At 36.8% G+C, this 17456-nt stretch overlaps 1 protein-coding gene across 1 annotated transcript in view; it reads left to right on the forward strand.

The window, feature by feature from the left end:
• Window positions 1-17456, forward strand: part of MTHFD1L (methylenetetrahydrofolate dehydrogenase (NADP+ dependent) 1 like) — a 229645-nt gene that overhangs the window by 2586 nt on the left and 209603 nt on the right. The window contains exons 3-7 of the mRNA XM_067542406.1: window positions 730-780; window positions 865-918; window positions 6304-6428; window positions 7429-7529; window positions 8889-9025. Coding sequence (XP_067398507.1) covers window positions 730-780; window positions 865-918; window positions 6304-6428; window positions 7429-7529; window positions 8889-9025 — 468 coding nt within the window. The remainder of the gene's footprint in view (window positions 1-729; window positions 781-864; window positions 919-6303; window positions 6429-7428; window positions 7530-8888; window positions 9026-17456) is intronic.

The following is a 17456-nucleotide window of genomic DNA, read 5'->3' on the forward strand; positions in this document are numbered from 1 at the left end:
AAACCAATTTCCCTTGTCAGAACTAATGCTTCTGAAAAATGTGTAATAATCCATTGTACTGAGTTATTAAAATGCCCAAATTACAGTCACTAGAGGGATAGTGAATGGGATGCAGATCCTTTTACTTCTAAGTCATTGGTTCAAATCTGTCCCAGATCAATAGTCACTAAAAACCATTACCATAAGATAAAATTTCTGATGGACTCTGTGAAAAGAGTTGTTGACTTTAGTCCAGTTCCCAGTAGTTAGTGGTTCACGTCACATTCAGTAGAGATGCAAAAGATTTGAGTTATGGCATATTTGGGGGGTAGTATGTAGAGAATTGTTTTATTGCCGTTGACTGTGCTTTACCTATTATAGGGATGCACAGAAAACTTCACTTTCAAATATTGTTGGACTGGCACTTTTTCTAAAAACTAAACAAATTTGTTTAAATTAGGGAAAACATCTAGCTCTTACGTGTCAGAGTGGGCCAGGACCAACATATATTTCTACATACCAAACCAAGATAAATGACCCAGGGTGGCCTTCTGTCAGATTCCTACAGAAGGGCAGCTTTAACCTCCTTTTATTACTGAAAGAGAGAAATGTTTGCACTGCATCTTCCTTCTGTAGATCTATGTATCAGAGTGCACACAATTTTTCTTAGGATATAATCATAAAATTCTCTTTGGTACTGAATTCTGTCCTTAGATTACTTAACATTGTCTTTTTTTTGGACCCCTTAAGGCATATGATGAAGATTTAGTGCAAGAAATAAACAAGAACTTTGCTGAAGAGGTGAGGATTAGGAGACGTAGCTGAATTTAATTGTGAGCTCTCTGACTGTTGTAGTAACTTGAAATATTTTTTTTCTCTTGGCAGATTGGTCTGCATGTTGTTCACATTTGCCTCCCTCAAGGTAGCAGTGAACATGAGGTAACTGTAGCACTTTGTGAGAATCTTTTTTTTACACTTTACTTACAACACCAAATGGAAATTTTAAAAATTTATATTTATGGCATTCATCACCATTGAATCCTCTGAGCACCTCGCATACATTACATAAATGTACACTCATACATAGCACTCCTGTGTAAGTAGGCAAGTATTATACCCACTTTACACATACGTTTCTCACAGGACATGTCAGAGCAGAAAACAGAACTTGGATCCCCTGGTTCTCAGTTTAGTGCCTTAACCATAAGAACAGATTAAAGATTTTCATGGGCATAATCTTGCAAGCACTCCATGTGTGGAACTTCTGTTGAAGTCACTGGAAATTCTGCACACAGAGAGTTTTCAGGACTGGGATCCTCACTTGATATCCTGTCTCTTGCAGTTTCTGTTCCCTCTACGCTCTCCAGAATATACATACTCCTTGGTCTTCACTGTATCAGGCCAGGTTTTAGCCAAGGAAACTTCTAAACTGAATATATTGTTTTTAGAATTATTTTAAATATGTTTGATACTGGCTGTTTACATCACCGCCACAGGTAATGTTAAAAGTGGCAGTTATAAATTCCTTCATTTGGTAATACTAAGACACAGAGGACCAAATTCTCACCCTTGTTGCACAGTTATGTCAGAGGCACTGAACTAATGTAACTGAGGTCAGGATTTGGGCCTGTCTGTATTAAATTCAGAACTCTTATTGATATTGTGAAAGGGCCACATGAATTTAAAAATAAAAAGGGATTTCAGAGTTAAGGCTGTCGCACTGTCCTCTCCTCATCTCATTATGCTTGGGAACTTCAGGGTGTACAGTATCTAATGCATTCATCCAGACCCTTCATACCCGCCTGCTTGCAAAGCACAACAAAAATATAGGTTTCATATGCTATTTTGTTTCATAGATGTTATTAATTTCAGAATTTTACTATATTTTACATTACTAAAATCACAAGAATAATTTTTCCAAATGTCTTTTCTGTAACTATTCGCTCTTACATAAACAGATCCCTTCTAATACAGATTTTTCTATCTCAACCTAGCGGTTGTTATGGATCTCTAATTTAATATTTTTGGTGCAGCACTGCTGTAAATGATGCATTGAATCTGTTACTCATTTAAGAAAACCAGACCTTTTCAAACAGCAATCAAGATAGGCTTTGCTGTGTTTATAATGAATGGGAACCTCATCTGTTGAGTAACACAACCCAGAAGCAGGTAAAAATGTGTGGATATGAAATCATAGCCTCTGCCATTGTGAACTCATGCATTGAGTAGGAATTCAGTCAACCATGGAGGTAAACAGCAGTAGCAGCTCTTTCTTTCATCCATAAATTTGCACAGAATCCGGTTATTTTGAGACTCCAGATGTGAATTTGTCTTATTCAGGATGGGTTTATTTTTAATAATGGTACTTTTGCACATGTATGTTCTTTCTATTTTTTTGCTTATTAGGGTTCTGTTTTGCTTGTATACTGCCCAATGTTTTAGCAATAGCCCCAAATTTTAAAAAAATTCTAAACTTCATTTATCTTGTGAATTATATATTTTAATAGAAAATAAGGATATATGTTCTGTTTTCAGGTGGTCTTGTTATTACAACTCACTGCAGAGAAATTCTTGTATGCTGGGAAAATATTTTTTTTTAAACAATAGGGACCCCTATATTTTAGCTAGCTATATCTTTGTCCCCTTTTCTGATCACTCTGAGTGCCCCCTGTCAGGTGATAGGCTTCTTACCTTCACCTGTCTGGGGTGGAATCCTGCATTTCTCCCACTCTAGGACCGGGCACCAGGCTTCAGCCTCCTGTGTATTAACCATGATTATTCAGCAGGCCCAACTAAGTGTATCACCTGCAAGTCTTCCCTTTGAGAGCTGTGACCAGTGGTTAATACAGTGCCCAGACAGCTTTCTCACACCAGAATACAGTTAAATCTTACCATCAGGAACAAAAGCATAAGAGAGAGGGGATTTTACATAACAAAAGGTCTGCACCATGTTGCTCTTACTCAAGGCTTCTACCTCTGGGGTAGAAGGTCAGGTAGGTTTTGCTTTTTAAGATCCTTCAGCAGAATCTGCATCAGTCTGTCACAGATGTTGTAACTATGTCTGAAGCCTGGAAGTAGCATCTTCCCAGTTAAAAGCTTAGGCACTTTCTTCCAGTGATCCCTGCCACATTTACTGGGAGGTTGCTTATCAGGAGTCATTGTGTTGTCTTCCAGCTTGTTCCTTAACAGCCCTGTTATTAAACTAATCCATCATATGCATACAATAAACATTTCAGTAACCCAATATAGCCATACTGTCCCAATAGCCAGGTCACATACAGTATATGTAAATTATTACAGATCAGCGCCCATCCTTCACACAAGTTCATCTAGTACCATACCACTTTCATGCTCCACTTCAAATTGTCTTCTGACTGAAGCATTACATTAGAAGTTGAAAAATGTGGGTTCTCTTCTTGGCTCTGCTGTAGATGTCCTGTGTGACCTTGGAAAAGTCTTTTAGTCTTTGTGCCTCATTTTCCCATCTGTGAAATGGGGATTATGTAGCCTTGGATCACAGAAATGCTGAGAGGCTTATCTGATTATAGGCTTTGAGTGTCTTGGATGAAATATACTTCAAAAGTGCAAAGTAAAAGTAAAAAAACTAGAAGTGTAGGATAGTCATATGGAGTATTATTGAGCATGTCACAATGATCAAGTTTTAATAATAATTAACAAAATTTAGCACTTGTATAATGCTTTTCTTCATTAGAACTTCCAGCTGTTTTAAAAAGACCAGTAAGCATCATTATCTCCATTTCACAGATGGAGAAACTGAGTCACAGAGAGGTTAAAAGACTTGCCCAGTGTCACACAGCAGGTTCATGGCAGAGTCTGGAATAGAATGTAGATCTCCTGACTGAGTGAGTGTGAGACCTATTAGGATTCTGTGCACTAGGATAGTGATTTTCAACCTGTGGTCTGTGGACCCCTGGGAGTCTGCAGACTATTTCTTAGAGGTCCACTAAAGGTTTTTGTTACCATAGAACAGTGGTTTTCTATCTGTGGTCTGCAGACTTCTGGGGGTCTGCAGACTGTCTAAAATTTCCAAAGGGGTCCACAAATTAAGAAAGGTTGAAAACCCACTGCACTAGGAGTTTTTTATATATACATACAATTTAAATAATTTTTAAAAAGCCAGGGTTTATTAAAGCTATTTAAAATTTATTTTTAAGGTAATTTTCACAAGCTAGTGCTAGCCTCACTTTCCAATATAAATATGAGCTAAAATAAATGTGAAATTACACAACTTTGTAGTAAATTTTCTTTGAATCTGTGACACACAAAGATACAGCTTAGCTCATGAAGAAGTGTGTGCTAGTTAACTTTTTTCAAAAGGGAATATATAGAATTTGTTTATACATTTTAATTTTTGAAGCCACAGGAAAATGGACTGTATTACGATAGATAGATATAGATGTATATAGATATTTTTTAAGAGAAGGACTCAGACACAAAATTTAGATCTGGAGCATGTTAAGGATTGGGAGTGTTTTTTGTCTGGAATATTAGTACAACCAGTTTTAAAGATGGAAGCTGTTTGAAATCTGAACTTAGATCTAGATCAGTATTGACATTTTATAAACACTTACCAAGTCTGGAAATAGCTGGGCCTCTTGTTTTGGTTTGGGCCCAACTCTTGTGCTTCTCGTGCTGTTTAAGAGTATATGGCTGTATAACTTATCTGTTGTTTGGCCGTTTTAGATTATCAAGTTAAACATTTCATAATAAGGGAAGATAAAACCTTTTTCCTAGTGCCAAAAGTTACCTCCTGCACTAGATATCAGTGCAGTTATTCATATATACATAGGTTATCTTTTGTTCGGTGAAGAACAACATTTGCACCAGGTGAGCACAAAAAAAAAGTTCAATTGGCTATTAAATCAGACTCAAACTTCACATTCAGTCATTTTAATTCTTCTAGGATGTTTTTCCATTGTAAACTATTTTCTCTCTTGTTTCTGGTTTATCACATTCTCCATGTATTCACTCTACCCAAATTTAAAAACCAAACACACAGAGTTCCAAAAACAGGTGTTTACATTTTTTTTGTTCTTACCAAAACCTAATTTGTTTTTAAAAAACAATTTTGAAATATTAAAGTATACTAGGATCTTGATATTTTGAAAAACAACATGAAACAAGGTACTCAAGTTTTAAAAAAAAATCCTCCTCTTGTGCTCAGTTAAGTGCTCTTTTATTGTAATAAATGTTATGTTTTTGGTTAGATGGATGCTGTCCAAAACTACATTTATTTAAACTGTGGCTTTACTTCTGAATGGGTTCTTTGGAGCCGTTATAATGTCAAGCTTTTGCTAAGATTCTGCATTGTAAAAGACCAAATCCTCTTAATATTGAGGATCCTAATACATGGAAGAATGTCACACCACAATGAGCACTATGAAATGTCAATAAAATGCTGACATTACAAAATGCTTACAAAGAAAACTTAGTGGTTTAATTCATAATATATTAGACCTAAAGGAACAACAGAAGATTGAAGCAAGAGCAAACATGTTTTTCCCCTTTATCATTTAAAATAGAAAATAAATTGGAGGGGATAAAAGAAGTTAAAACTAGACAACAAACAATCATAGAAGTGTATTGGAATCCACTTGAATTAGGAGTGTATGGGCATGCATCACATAGATAGATATAGATATAAAAACTATTTTTTTTACCATCTGCTATTTCTAGGTCCTACCAACTTCTCTGACAAATTTGATGTTGTCATTCCAGCATGCAAAATTCTAGGCCATTATTATGAAAACTCTGACGGCCCAGGGATGGGTGTGTCTTGGTCTTTTGTCTGTGACATAGTTTTCAACACTTTCTATTAATTCTTTTTAAACATGCCATAGACAGGAATATCATGATTTACCTGGGGCCATCTCAGTAAAACATGTGACATCCCACAATGATAAATTCTAGAACATCAAGAAGACTGGAGAAGGAGAAGAGTTAGTTCAAATGAATTTGTGTTTAGAATATCTTTTTCTGCACTACATTTTGAACGACGTGTAGAAGTGATCAAGTGGGAGATTGCAGGTGGATTGTGACATATATGGGAAGATTGCAGGACAAAGGTTTTGGTGATAGGGAGTAAGAATGGATTTTAGAGGTGTCAGAACAAGAACTGACAGGATTTGATCACTGCGTGGATGTGAGCAAAGAGTCAGAGGACAGTGGATTGTGACCTTTTAGACTAGGAGGCTAGTGGTACCTTGATTTGGAGCTGAGATGGACAGCTACAATCCATTTTTATTTCACAATGTTCTACTTCTGATTTTTTTTGTCTTCTAAAGCATTTTATTAACATCCTAGATTATTGGTGAAATCTTGAGACTCAATGAAGATCCTACCGTTCACGGCATTGCCCTTCACCTCTCTGAAAATGCATACAGCAGCAAAATATTAAATGCAGTAAAACCAGAGAAGGATGTGGATGGGTAAGCTAAGTAATGAGAGGTAGTCAGCAGAAACAAGTTTTATGGCTCTAAAATCTACTTTCTCCATTGCTTTTCACTAATGGATTCCTCAGTCACTTTGTTTAACAGTATCATTAAATGTGGACAAAAGATTATAAAATCAAGCAAACTGTGTCTAAGTCATTCTGATAGTATTGTGCTTTAGTCTTTACAAACTGTAAGCCTGAGAAGTAGTGTACTTAAAAGCAACAAAACCCACATTCCGATTTTATTCTTTTCATTCGGTTAAGGTATTCCAGTCCTGTGTGGTTGTCATTCTTACTAATTTCACTGAATACATTTTTTAAGATGCTCCAGGGTGAGAGTCTTGGCTAAACCTCTAATGAAGACTGGGGGTCTAAGATAGTTTTAAGCCATGTTTGTACCCTCCCACTCAATCCTGAATTGCTCCAGGGACTGTTAGGGACCTGGCATAATTTAGACAGCCCTAGGGTCCTGTCTAAATTACAGCAGCTTCCCTGGGCTGACCTTCCATTTTGTTTCCTCCTTCCACTCTTGCCTTTTCTCATACTGCTCCAACCTCTGGAATAATATTCCTTCCTATGTGTCAGACATCCTGAGTACTTCCAAACCCCTCTTAAAACCCCCACTGCTTGCACATAACTTTCCACCCATCTCTGACAGATGTTTCGGTATCTGTTTTTCCTCCTCTCCTCCTTTCCCTCAGATTCTACTTGAACATGTCACAAATTATCTTAGACTCATTTTATTTCTTTTAGACTTCGTTCCCCTTCTTTTTTGTATCCTAATGGTTCTCTGTTTATTTGAATCCTAAACTCTTAGGAGTAGTGCTAGATACAGCAGTTTAGAGATTAAAATCGAATAACGATATACTATTACTACTTCTATGAGCCATCTAGTCTGTATTTTAATACAGATAGGAGGTAACCACATGACAAGCTCTTAATTAAAATAATATATCACACATTGTTTTACGTGTTTCCATGTTTTTTCTTGATAGAGTGTCATATATAAACCTGGGACAGCTGGTGCGTGGAGATGCTTACAACTGTTCAGTTTCTCCCACTGCCAGCGCTGTGATGGAGCTTCTTGAAAAACTAGGTATGTCCATCTTGTGTCATTTTATTTCTAATGTTGCCAAGTACAAGTTTTAGTATTCCTGATGATTTGTAAGATCCTTTATAAGATCTTTGGTAATGAAATCTTTCCTTAATATTTTCTGTTTTTGTGATACATAACTCGTGTTATGTATTTCTTCATCCTTTTTTCTGATATACACAAAGTAAGAACATGTAAATTCAATACACTATAGTGGATTTGCCACCTGCAAAGCCATAGTAAAAAGTTAAACCCTACAAACACCCATTTGACTTATTTTTTGTTTTCTTTTATTTAAAAAAAAACATGAAGACTATGGTCCCAGTGACTATCATAGCTGTACAGGAACATTTACATTGTATATACATTGAGATGAACTGTAAAGCAAAACTTTTGTTTTGTTTTGCTTCTTACGGCTTTTTTACTACAAACACAGCCTCACAGTTTTTCTGGCTTAATTTTGCATTTGAAATAACAGGTCCTCGCTTCCTTCTCTTTGATGGAGAACCTCAGCAGGATCTAAATTCAGAACTAGAAATCTGTTTCTAGGAGTGGCTTTTGTCCCACGTATTATTGGCTTGGTTGCTACTACAGGCAAATCCATTTTACTAAGGTCTCCAGAAATACCTGAAACTTCTATAAAAACGGAATTGTTTTGACATCTTGATATCGAAGATGAATTTTGGAGAATACAAAAATTTGGGCAAATCAAGATTTTCCTATGGATAATAAATGGATCTTTTGTTTTGGACTACACTGTATATTTAGTAACATTGAAATCGCAGATGACTTTACCTGTAAGCAACCCAAAAATTTGGGTTTTTTACAGCTTTTGTAAAGATATTGTTATTGTACTGGCTTAAATCAATTACAACAATCATTCAGAAATACACCTTTATCCCGTTGCACTTCTGAATTGTGGAGGCAAGTGTCCTTTAAAAATAGGTGAATTTTAAATAACATAGTGAAGTATCTGGTTACAACTGGATAAAGGACTATGCAAATAAACCCAGATTCCATTTAATTCAGCAATATGTATTGAATGTTCACACTAATCAGGGTAGGATTGTCACTTCTCAGATGAACAAATTGGAACCTACCTTTGTGTTAGTTCTTCCAGAGACAAGTGTATGACATCTTCAACATCACAATGATCAGAAATCTACTGGTGCATGGAGCCATCTTATAGGGTTTCTTGTAATTGAAAGTCTTGTCTCCTAGTAAGGAAAAATGGCAACAACAAAAAAAGTTCACTTAAATGGACATCTGTGGGCCAGCTCCATGAGCCAATGAAGTTTAGTAGTGAATGTCTGTTACTGCAGTAGTCGGTTAGAGTGACTGATGGCTTTTCTTGTCCAATAGTTAGATCCATAGATGGAAAGAAGGTGTTACTAGTGGGATCTCCTGGGCCTCTGGAAGCCTCTTTGCACTGCCTGCTTCAGAGAAAAGGTGCCATGACGATGAGCTGCCAGTGGAAAACACAGCAACTTCAGAGCAAGGTATTTTTTGGTCAAATGATAAGAAGCTACTCAGCAACTTTGATCTGGCTTTTTAACATCTTCTAACATTGTAGGATTATTCTCACAGTTTAGAAAGGAAGTAAATCATTTAGGAAGGCTTGGATCCATTTAAAACTTTCAGTGATATCCCCTGCCACTAGGAGTAACAGTGAATATTTTAACTAATGCAAATTGTTACAGTTCATGAGATCTTTATGCTTCAGCTTAGGTCTTGGGGGATATTTAATGGTATAATTTCTCAGATACAGTCATAGCAATCTATCAGAAAACACTTTTGTGAAATAAACTCAAGAATAACTTGAGTTGTGCTACGAACTTCCCCCTTTTTAACTATATGTGGTGAAGCTCTTTTTAAAAGCAACATCGTAGTTGGATGAGATGAAGAAAAATGTGTTGTAAGCTTATGCATAACTGTTTTATGTAGTATCTCAAGGATTGCTCTTACATGTCATTCTTATCCTCCCACAAATTTTTAAATTTCCGTCTCATTTGGATAATTAAAATCCTGTATTATATTGAGGAAAAAATCAGTTTGGGCATACTGTGAACTCAGATTTCTCTCAGAACCTGTCTTTACTTCCTGATTGAAGGAAGGCTTGTAGACGGGCCTGATGATGATTGGGGATGGGAGCAGAGGAGCTAGTAGCTGAGGGAAGCTGGCTGAATAATAAACTTCTACAGGAGATCTGATAAAGCTATCCCAAGCAGAGGATTTATAAAGGGAGAAGAACCACACACTCCATGAAGTTCACTAGGGACCTCTCTGTCAATCTATTTTGCGTGGAAGGTTCTTCAGTACTATAATTATGGGTGCCAGTACCAATCGTAAGCTAAAGAACTCATGAGCAGGCTCACTGATCCATTGCTAGGACTATCACAGCATTCAGATAATTTTCATTCCCCTTGCTCACTCAAAAGCTGTAGCTCAGTGAGACATTAAGAGCCTTGTTTTGGAATATTGTATGTAGAACCCCATGTGAACTTTTTTAGATTGTAAGCTGTATGCTGGTGTTCACACAAGTATATGCTCTCACACACAATTTAAAACAAGTTTTATGCATTTGTGCACTTCAATCAGTCCTTTTTTCCTCAGTGCTAGAAAGAGATATTTGCTTTTCTTTGTCATAGCAATAGAACCACTTGCATGAGGGTACTGTGACATAATACATGATCTAAAGAAATTCACAAGCGCTTCCCTTATTAGGAGAGAGAGGAGAACTTTCTAGCAGTGAGGGGCAATAGAAAAGGGTTGATTGAAGTCTGAGAGTATGAAGGACTTTTTATAAAACGTTCCTTTGTAATTTCTGTTTTTAATTCTTTTTTACAAAACTGTTAGCAATGGGACAGTCCTTGATAGTAAACTTGCACTGCTGTCAAAATTCTGCTCCTCCCAAAAATAACTTGGAATAATTAATTAGCTAACACAGCTGGAACTGCGTGTGTGTGTGTGTGTGTGTGTGTGTGTGTGTGTGTGTGTGTGTGTGTGTGTGTGTGTGTGTGTGTGTGTGTGTGTGTGAGAGATCTCTCTCTCTCTCTCTCTCTCTCTCTCTCTCTCTCTCTCTCTCTCTATCACAAATGAGGTCCTGATAGCGTCTCTGGGTGCTACTGTATTACAAATAATAATAATAAGCACTAGAGAAAAATATATATTATCCCACTCCTTTGTTTCTAGTTCTTACATATATTGGGCAATTTACAGTGAATAAACCTAATGTGATATTCCATAGAGAATACCACAAGGTGGCAGCCGATTCAAATTTAATGTAGAATATTTGTTTTGGATTCAAGGCTAGAATGAAGGAGGGGAAATATACTTAGCATTTAAGTTGAACAGCTGTGGTGTTTAGAAATTTCTCCTTTGGCAAATCAGTGTTTTTACAGCTGATATCGCTATTTGGACTATCTCATTTTTATGTTTTAAATGATGGACAGCATTTTAAAAAGTATACATTTTCATCTGTGGAAAGAAGTTTCCATAATTTTAATTTAAATGTGGTTTTTTAATCTCATTCATTAATCATGTCTGTCTGTCTTCATGTTTTATGATCATGTTCTGCAGCAGTAACTAGAAGAGAAAGATGTGTTTGACTCGTGGTAGTGTCCTTACTAATTATAGTAAGGGCTTGTCTACTAATTATAGTAAGGGCTTGTCTACGCTACAAAATTAGATTGACTTAAGATAGGTCGACCTACAGCCACTGCAGTAATGAAATCGGCTGTTGGTGTCCACACTACCCTCCTTCTGCCGGTTGTGCACATCCTCACCAGGAGCTCATGCACCAGTTGAAGTGGGGCATTGTGGTACACTGACCGCAAGAGTGTGGGGGCACTGACAGCTGCACGGGGCTCACAACCCCCCAACCCCCTCACCCCCTCAACCCCCCAACCCCCTCACCCCCTAGACTGACAGCCCTAGTTGTGAGCCCAGGGCGGACAGGGCTTAATTTCACAGCTGGGAACATACCAGCAGTGAAATTGACATTGTTGTAAGTTTCACGGCTGCTATTATTTTACATTTCATCTCCAGGCCCAGCCCCAGATGAAATGTGAAATAATAGCAGCCATGAAATTAACAAGAATGTAGGTAGGCTCCCTGCTGTAAAATTGAGCCATGCACTGGGCTCACAACTCGGGTTGTCAGCGCCCAGGTTGGGGGAGTCCCCAGCTGTGATCCTGGTGCCTGGCTGACAGCTTGGGCTGTCAGCGTGGGGGGTTCCAGCTGTCAGCCCTGCCTGGGGCTGGCAGCCAACAGGTGATATAAGTAACGCAGTGTCTGCCTCTCCCTAGCGACATCAACCTAAGTGCTCACAGAGGTGGAGTTAAGTTGATGTAGTGGGCAACTTACATCGACAGGAGCACCATTGTAGTGTAGGCACTTAAAGTTAGGTCGACGTAAGCTGCCCTACATCGACCTAACTCTGTAGGCTAGACCAAGCCTAAAAAGTTTAGGGACTAGATTAGAATGCTTCCCACTCTCACACTATATTATCTATATACTTAATAAAGATCTATTTCCTTTCAACCTGATGCTTTTCTGTAACGGCACTCAGGTTTCTGGCATTTCCCGTGACTTGTCTGTCCTAATAGATCATTGATGGGAAACAGAATTAAAGGCCCAGGCAGGATGAGATTTGAGGCTTTACATGCCAGTCTTCCCCAGTTCACTTTAACTTTAGTCCCCAAATTTGTTTCTAGTTTGTCTGGAGCTCTAATCAGTCGGGCTTTGGGGAAACTTGCCTTCACCTACCTCGGCTGCAAGCCCGTAATACCACATCACTTGAACAGTAACCCTCAGAGTTCTAATAAACTTAGTCATGTGGTAGTATAAGCAGCAGCCTATTGCTCTACCCTATTGCATATCCAGAGATCTTCACCTTTGTCATGTTCCAAGAGAGCCCAGGGATCAGGAACTAAACACAAGGTTTCTTGCTTGCCAGCAACCAACATTGTTGTGGGCCACCAGAAGGACACCATAAATATAGTGTCACATTACAAATACTAGTGGTTATAGTTGAGGATGTGGACTTGTTCGTTCCTGTTTTCCCTTGCTTGTTGAAAGGCTTGACATATGTTTTGTGAAAAACATTTTGCATATTGATGAGGGTTCTTTTTCCCCCCCCCAGTAAGCAAATGTATTAACGCTCATGTTTTTCATTTCCTGTAAATAGTCATTAAAGTTAACACTATACAGAGAAAAGCAAAATATTAAATATGCGATCATACTTTGAATTTCCTGACTTCTGTACATTTAATATCTCTACAGTAACATACATATATATCTATATTTGAATGTATTACTACAGGCACTAACAAAGGTTTGCTGCGATAGACCAAACAGGTTTGCTTTGTAGTATATACCATGGCAAGGCAAATTAAATGAATCTATTTTAGTGACAACTGTAATAAGTGTTTGTTTTATAAATCAGTTTTTCAGACCAAGTTAATATGTCCATTTTCACTGAAGCGTAACTCTCAGGTTTACATTTTTAATATAAATTGTAGCATTAATTGTTAGTTTATCATTTAAAAAGGAAGTTCTAATAATGATTTCCCTCATTCACTTTAGTTTGCTAATAAATATTTTAGTCATTGGGCCTGATCCCAAATCTATTCAAGTGGATTGAAAAATTCCCTGGGATTTTTATGGGTTTTTGGATCAGGCCACTGCTTTTGTACTGCCTTGCTTGCTTGCTTGGTTTTTTTTTTTTTTTCAGGAACATTTTGAAAGAAATTGGGGAGTTGGTGTGTACTTTAACTTAGTTATTTAATTTCAGTGAACATTTGCCATTCACAGGGACATTACAAAGTTGACAAATAACCAAATGTTACCTTTATTACTTTAAACATTACCCAGGAGATTTCCAAAGGAATAAATGGCAGTTAGCTGATTAATTCCCATTTACATTTTCTTTCCCTAACTTTCAAATTGTCTTTCTGATCCTTGAAATTGCTTTCCTGCATCTCCATCAAAATAAGCACTCTGGTAAAGTTTACATTCTAATTGTACTCTGAAAGCAGAATGCTCATAAATGGCAATAAAGTGTTTGTTTACAAAAAATAACCAAGTCACAGTCAGAAGAAAGTGCTTGAAACATGCCATCAGTTGTTTGTCACATGAAAACTCATGTTCTAGATAATGTGGTGATCAGTGCCTTTTAAATATCTAGATAGGTTTCTTAAAATAGAATATATTAAAGGCTGGCATGGCCCAAACGCTGGCCTACCAGCTGTATTTCAGATTTATTTATGTTAATTTTTTTGTAAATCAAGTGTTTCCCTGCTCCTCTTAGCATACCAGAAGTAAAGGGACAGCTTTAACATTCCTGATTTTTATTTTTTAATTAAAGCTTATGCAAACAATTCAGATTTTTATGCTCCCCTTTATTTCCCTAGATTTTGATGCAGTGAACAGGCAACTACCTTTCTTCATTAGAATTTGATTTAGCTTGATTTTAGCTGCTATTAAAAATAATTGTCTTGTCATAGCTGCAGTATGTACTTATGCCTTCTTAAAATCCCTTGGATTTTCAAATAGTCATAAATGGACAATTCCAATATTTCAGAAAACTCTTAACACAATCATATATAACTGCTGTAAAGAGATACTGTTCTATTTCCATTTGTTATATGTAAAATGGGATTATGAACTAAGAAATATTCAAGCCTTTAGATAAATTAAGATAATCTATTATCCTTCTGTTAATATTTATGTAGAAAGCTTTTGCAGACACTGTCCCTTCAGAGTGCATTTGGCTTACAGAGAAGACTTAATGACTTAATTTTAAGGAACAACTCATTTTGTTTCTTTAAAAGCCAATAATCCACTGTTCACAAGTGATGAAAAGGAAAATGTACTGTACTTAATTGCTGTATGAGATATTAATTTTCTACCAAGATTAGGTAATCCTGTTGTTGAAAAACTATTGTATCTTCTAATGAGAAATACAGATGATTCTTGCCAAAACTTGAATAATTAGCATTCGTGAGAAAATTTACTAAAACCATTGCTTCAATTATTTTCTGAACATGAACCTTATGTATATTTTAAAAGTCCCTGCTTTATGTTCATATTTATTTTAAAGAAGTCTAGACACACATTAACCATTTGTGTGTCAACATAATTAGAGATGGATAAAACCCATCTGAACCCTAGTCCATATTTTCAACCATATGTAGGTTTCATTTAAAGTTTGACTTGGGTCCTTCCTTCCCTCTCTTTGGCCTCCAAAAAGGCCTGTTATCTTTGCTGAAACTCATGCTGGAGTTTCAGCTTATTTAGCTGTCTTTGTTGAGCCAGCTGTGTACTGTCCTTTCAAATCTCACAAGAACCAGGGTTTTTGGGTGGGGTGAGACCCTATGATGTCTGACCCAGGCAAGCATAGAAGAGCATGAGACATAAATAGAACAGCTGTCCAGAGCACAGCAGAGAAAAAAGATTAGACAGGAATTTCTGCTGATAATGCTTTGTTAGATTACTGTTCTACAGTGCATGTGTTTTCAAGACATTAAAATTGAAACTAAATTAAAAAATGGTCATTGCTGTTTCTTTAATCAGGTAGTCTAAATGCCAAAGAGTAAGGAAAACAGAAGCAAGGAGGGGCAAGTTTAGTGATCTCTCTGAGTTCTAGTCCCTTGCTCCAGGGGATGGCAGCAGCTGGGAATACAGCAGAGGTAGCATGTAAGCATCAGAGGGGTAGGAAGCACCTCCCATTAGTCTTCCCCCAGCCTTTTTCTCTCTCTCCCCCCATCCATTGAGCACCACTGACATGCTCCAGAGTGAGCTGAAATCAGGCCATTTGAGCTAGGACTTGTCAATGGTGAGAGTTGAGGCGGGAGATAAATGGATAGAACATAGGGGAAATTATTGGAAAAATGGACTCTGCCTACTTTTTTTTTTTTTTCCAGTGCCACTATCCTTTTTCCTCAAAATTTGAGGCTGGATATTGACATCATGAATCTAAGCAGAGTAATAGAAACTGATGTTTTGTTTTAGATGCAATGAAGAATCTTGTGATGACCTTCCTCGGGTCAGTGACAAAAAAATCACAAAAGCTGAGGAGGGGACCAAGGCTACTGCTAATTAATACTTAGTACTTACTGCAAGTACAGGGCTTCAGCTTAATAAGTGTATTTTGAAGAGCTAAATGCTTCATGATAATAACATCATCCCATACTGGCCTCGCTTATTTTTATCCCTTTCTTTTGGTGAAAAATAACTATTTGTTGTTGTTGTTGTGAGTGAGCGCTGTATTAGTCACTTCAGCTCTTAAAAACATATGCTACTAATCCTAGTGGGGTTAAGTGGGGGACAGAGGGGTCTGGTTTTGAATATTCTCTGAAATCAGTGAAAACTCTTTCCATCCCTCCAATAAGCATATGTTTGTATATCTCCCTTTCCCCACTCCTCCCCCGCCTAATCAGAACACGGACGGGTCACATGTGCCTTGGTGTAAAAAATGAAAATTTCCTACCTCAGTGAAGTCCAGATAAAATTTAAAAATTAGACCTGGAATGGCCACAGGGCTTAAAATGATTACTCCTTTTTTTCCGTTTAAATCAGATTTTTATATTTCTTTTCACTGAATGTGACTGCAGGGAATTCCATATCAGCCTCTCCTTCCCATCTGCACTTATTAAAACTGAAATAGTCCTACATCAGATCTAGAAAAACCATGTCTTCATTACGCCCATTTACATTTCAGGGTTTTTTTTAAATAACTTATTTTTTTCTTTGATCATGTGGTTTAAAAATGGCTTTTGTAGAAATCACTTTCAACTGTAAGGAAATTAAATATTTATGCAACCCTTATGGCAAAATAGGTTTTCAATTATCTGGAATATACAATTACGCCATATCATTACCATTAAATGTTTGGCTTGAACTGTCTGTATTGTTACTGTTATTTTAACATTTAGTCTTTTGTCTTGGGAATGGGTGGTGGTACTTAATCTGCTTCTACTTAAATCTCACTGGAGAGAGTCATATTTTGTTATGAGGTAAGGTTTCAAATTATTTATTGGAACAGATCTTCCCAGTTGAAAAGTGAGATCTTCCCAGTGTGAATGCAAGATTCTATTTGAGAATTAGCCTATGAAAATCTTTGCCTGTCCTTAAGATATTGCTTATTGTGTTATAGATTATTTCACGTGACATTAATCATTCTTTCTAGTGTGATCTGGTAAAAGAATGTTATTTTACTCATTTTATAATATGTTCTTGGTTATCCAATGACTGCATATTACTATTTGTCGATATCTTGTCGTTTTGGCTAAAATGAAGAGTAGTATCTGCTTTGTACCTGATGCATCCTCTGTCTGGGGACTATATACTTCACTTACAGGGGGATAGATGATTTAATAGATCTTTTCTATCTTGAACGTCTGATTTATTTTTTCTGATTTAGGAGATTAGCCCTCTGCATGCCTCTCTGAGACTTTTTTTTGAATGATTTATAAGCAGTGGAAAAAAATAGGTTATGGCAAAAAAAAAAAAAAAAAAAATCCTGTGTGAAGTGAAACTAAAATGGCCTGATGGGGTTTGCACAAACTCCTTTTCAAAGCTGCTCAACTTCCTGTAAAACAAATATTTAACTCTCACTGGGATTAATCCGTCAGTCAAGTTTATAGGAAATTGATTTTTTTTTAAAAAAACTTTTTCATTGTAGCTGTGAAAAAGCTATAGAATATTTTGCATGTTTCAGCTGTTGGTTTTCTTTTAGGAATTTGTTTTAAAACCCTTGCAAGGGAAAAAAAATATTTGTTTTTCTCTTACTATAATTGAACTTACAATATGTGATTTTTTTTCTTTCACTTTCTTTCTTTTAAAAATGGGGGTAGGGAAATCAGCAGGAGAGGTTTATGCAGATGTTCTAAATCACTCGCTGGAAAGTGGTTGGTTACGTATGAGATA

Source organism: Emydura macquarii, unplaced genomic scaffold (assembly GCF_026122565.2).
Source record: "Emydura macquarii macquarii isolate MOO-44397 ecotype Brisbane River unplaced genomic scaffold, CSIRO-AGI_Emac_v2 contig_705, whole genome shotgun sequence".
NCBI lineage: Eukaryota > Metazoa > Chordata > Testudines > Chelidae > Emydura > Emydura macquarii.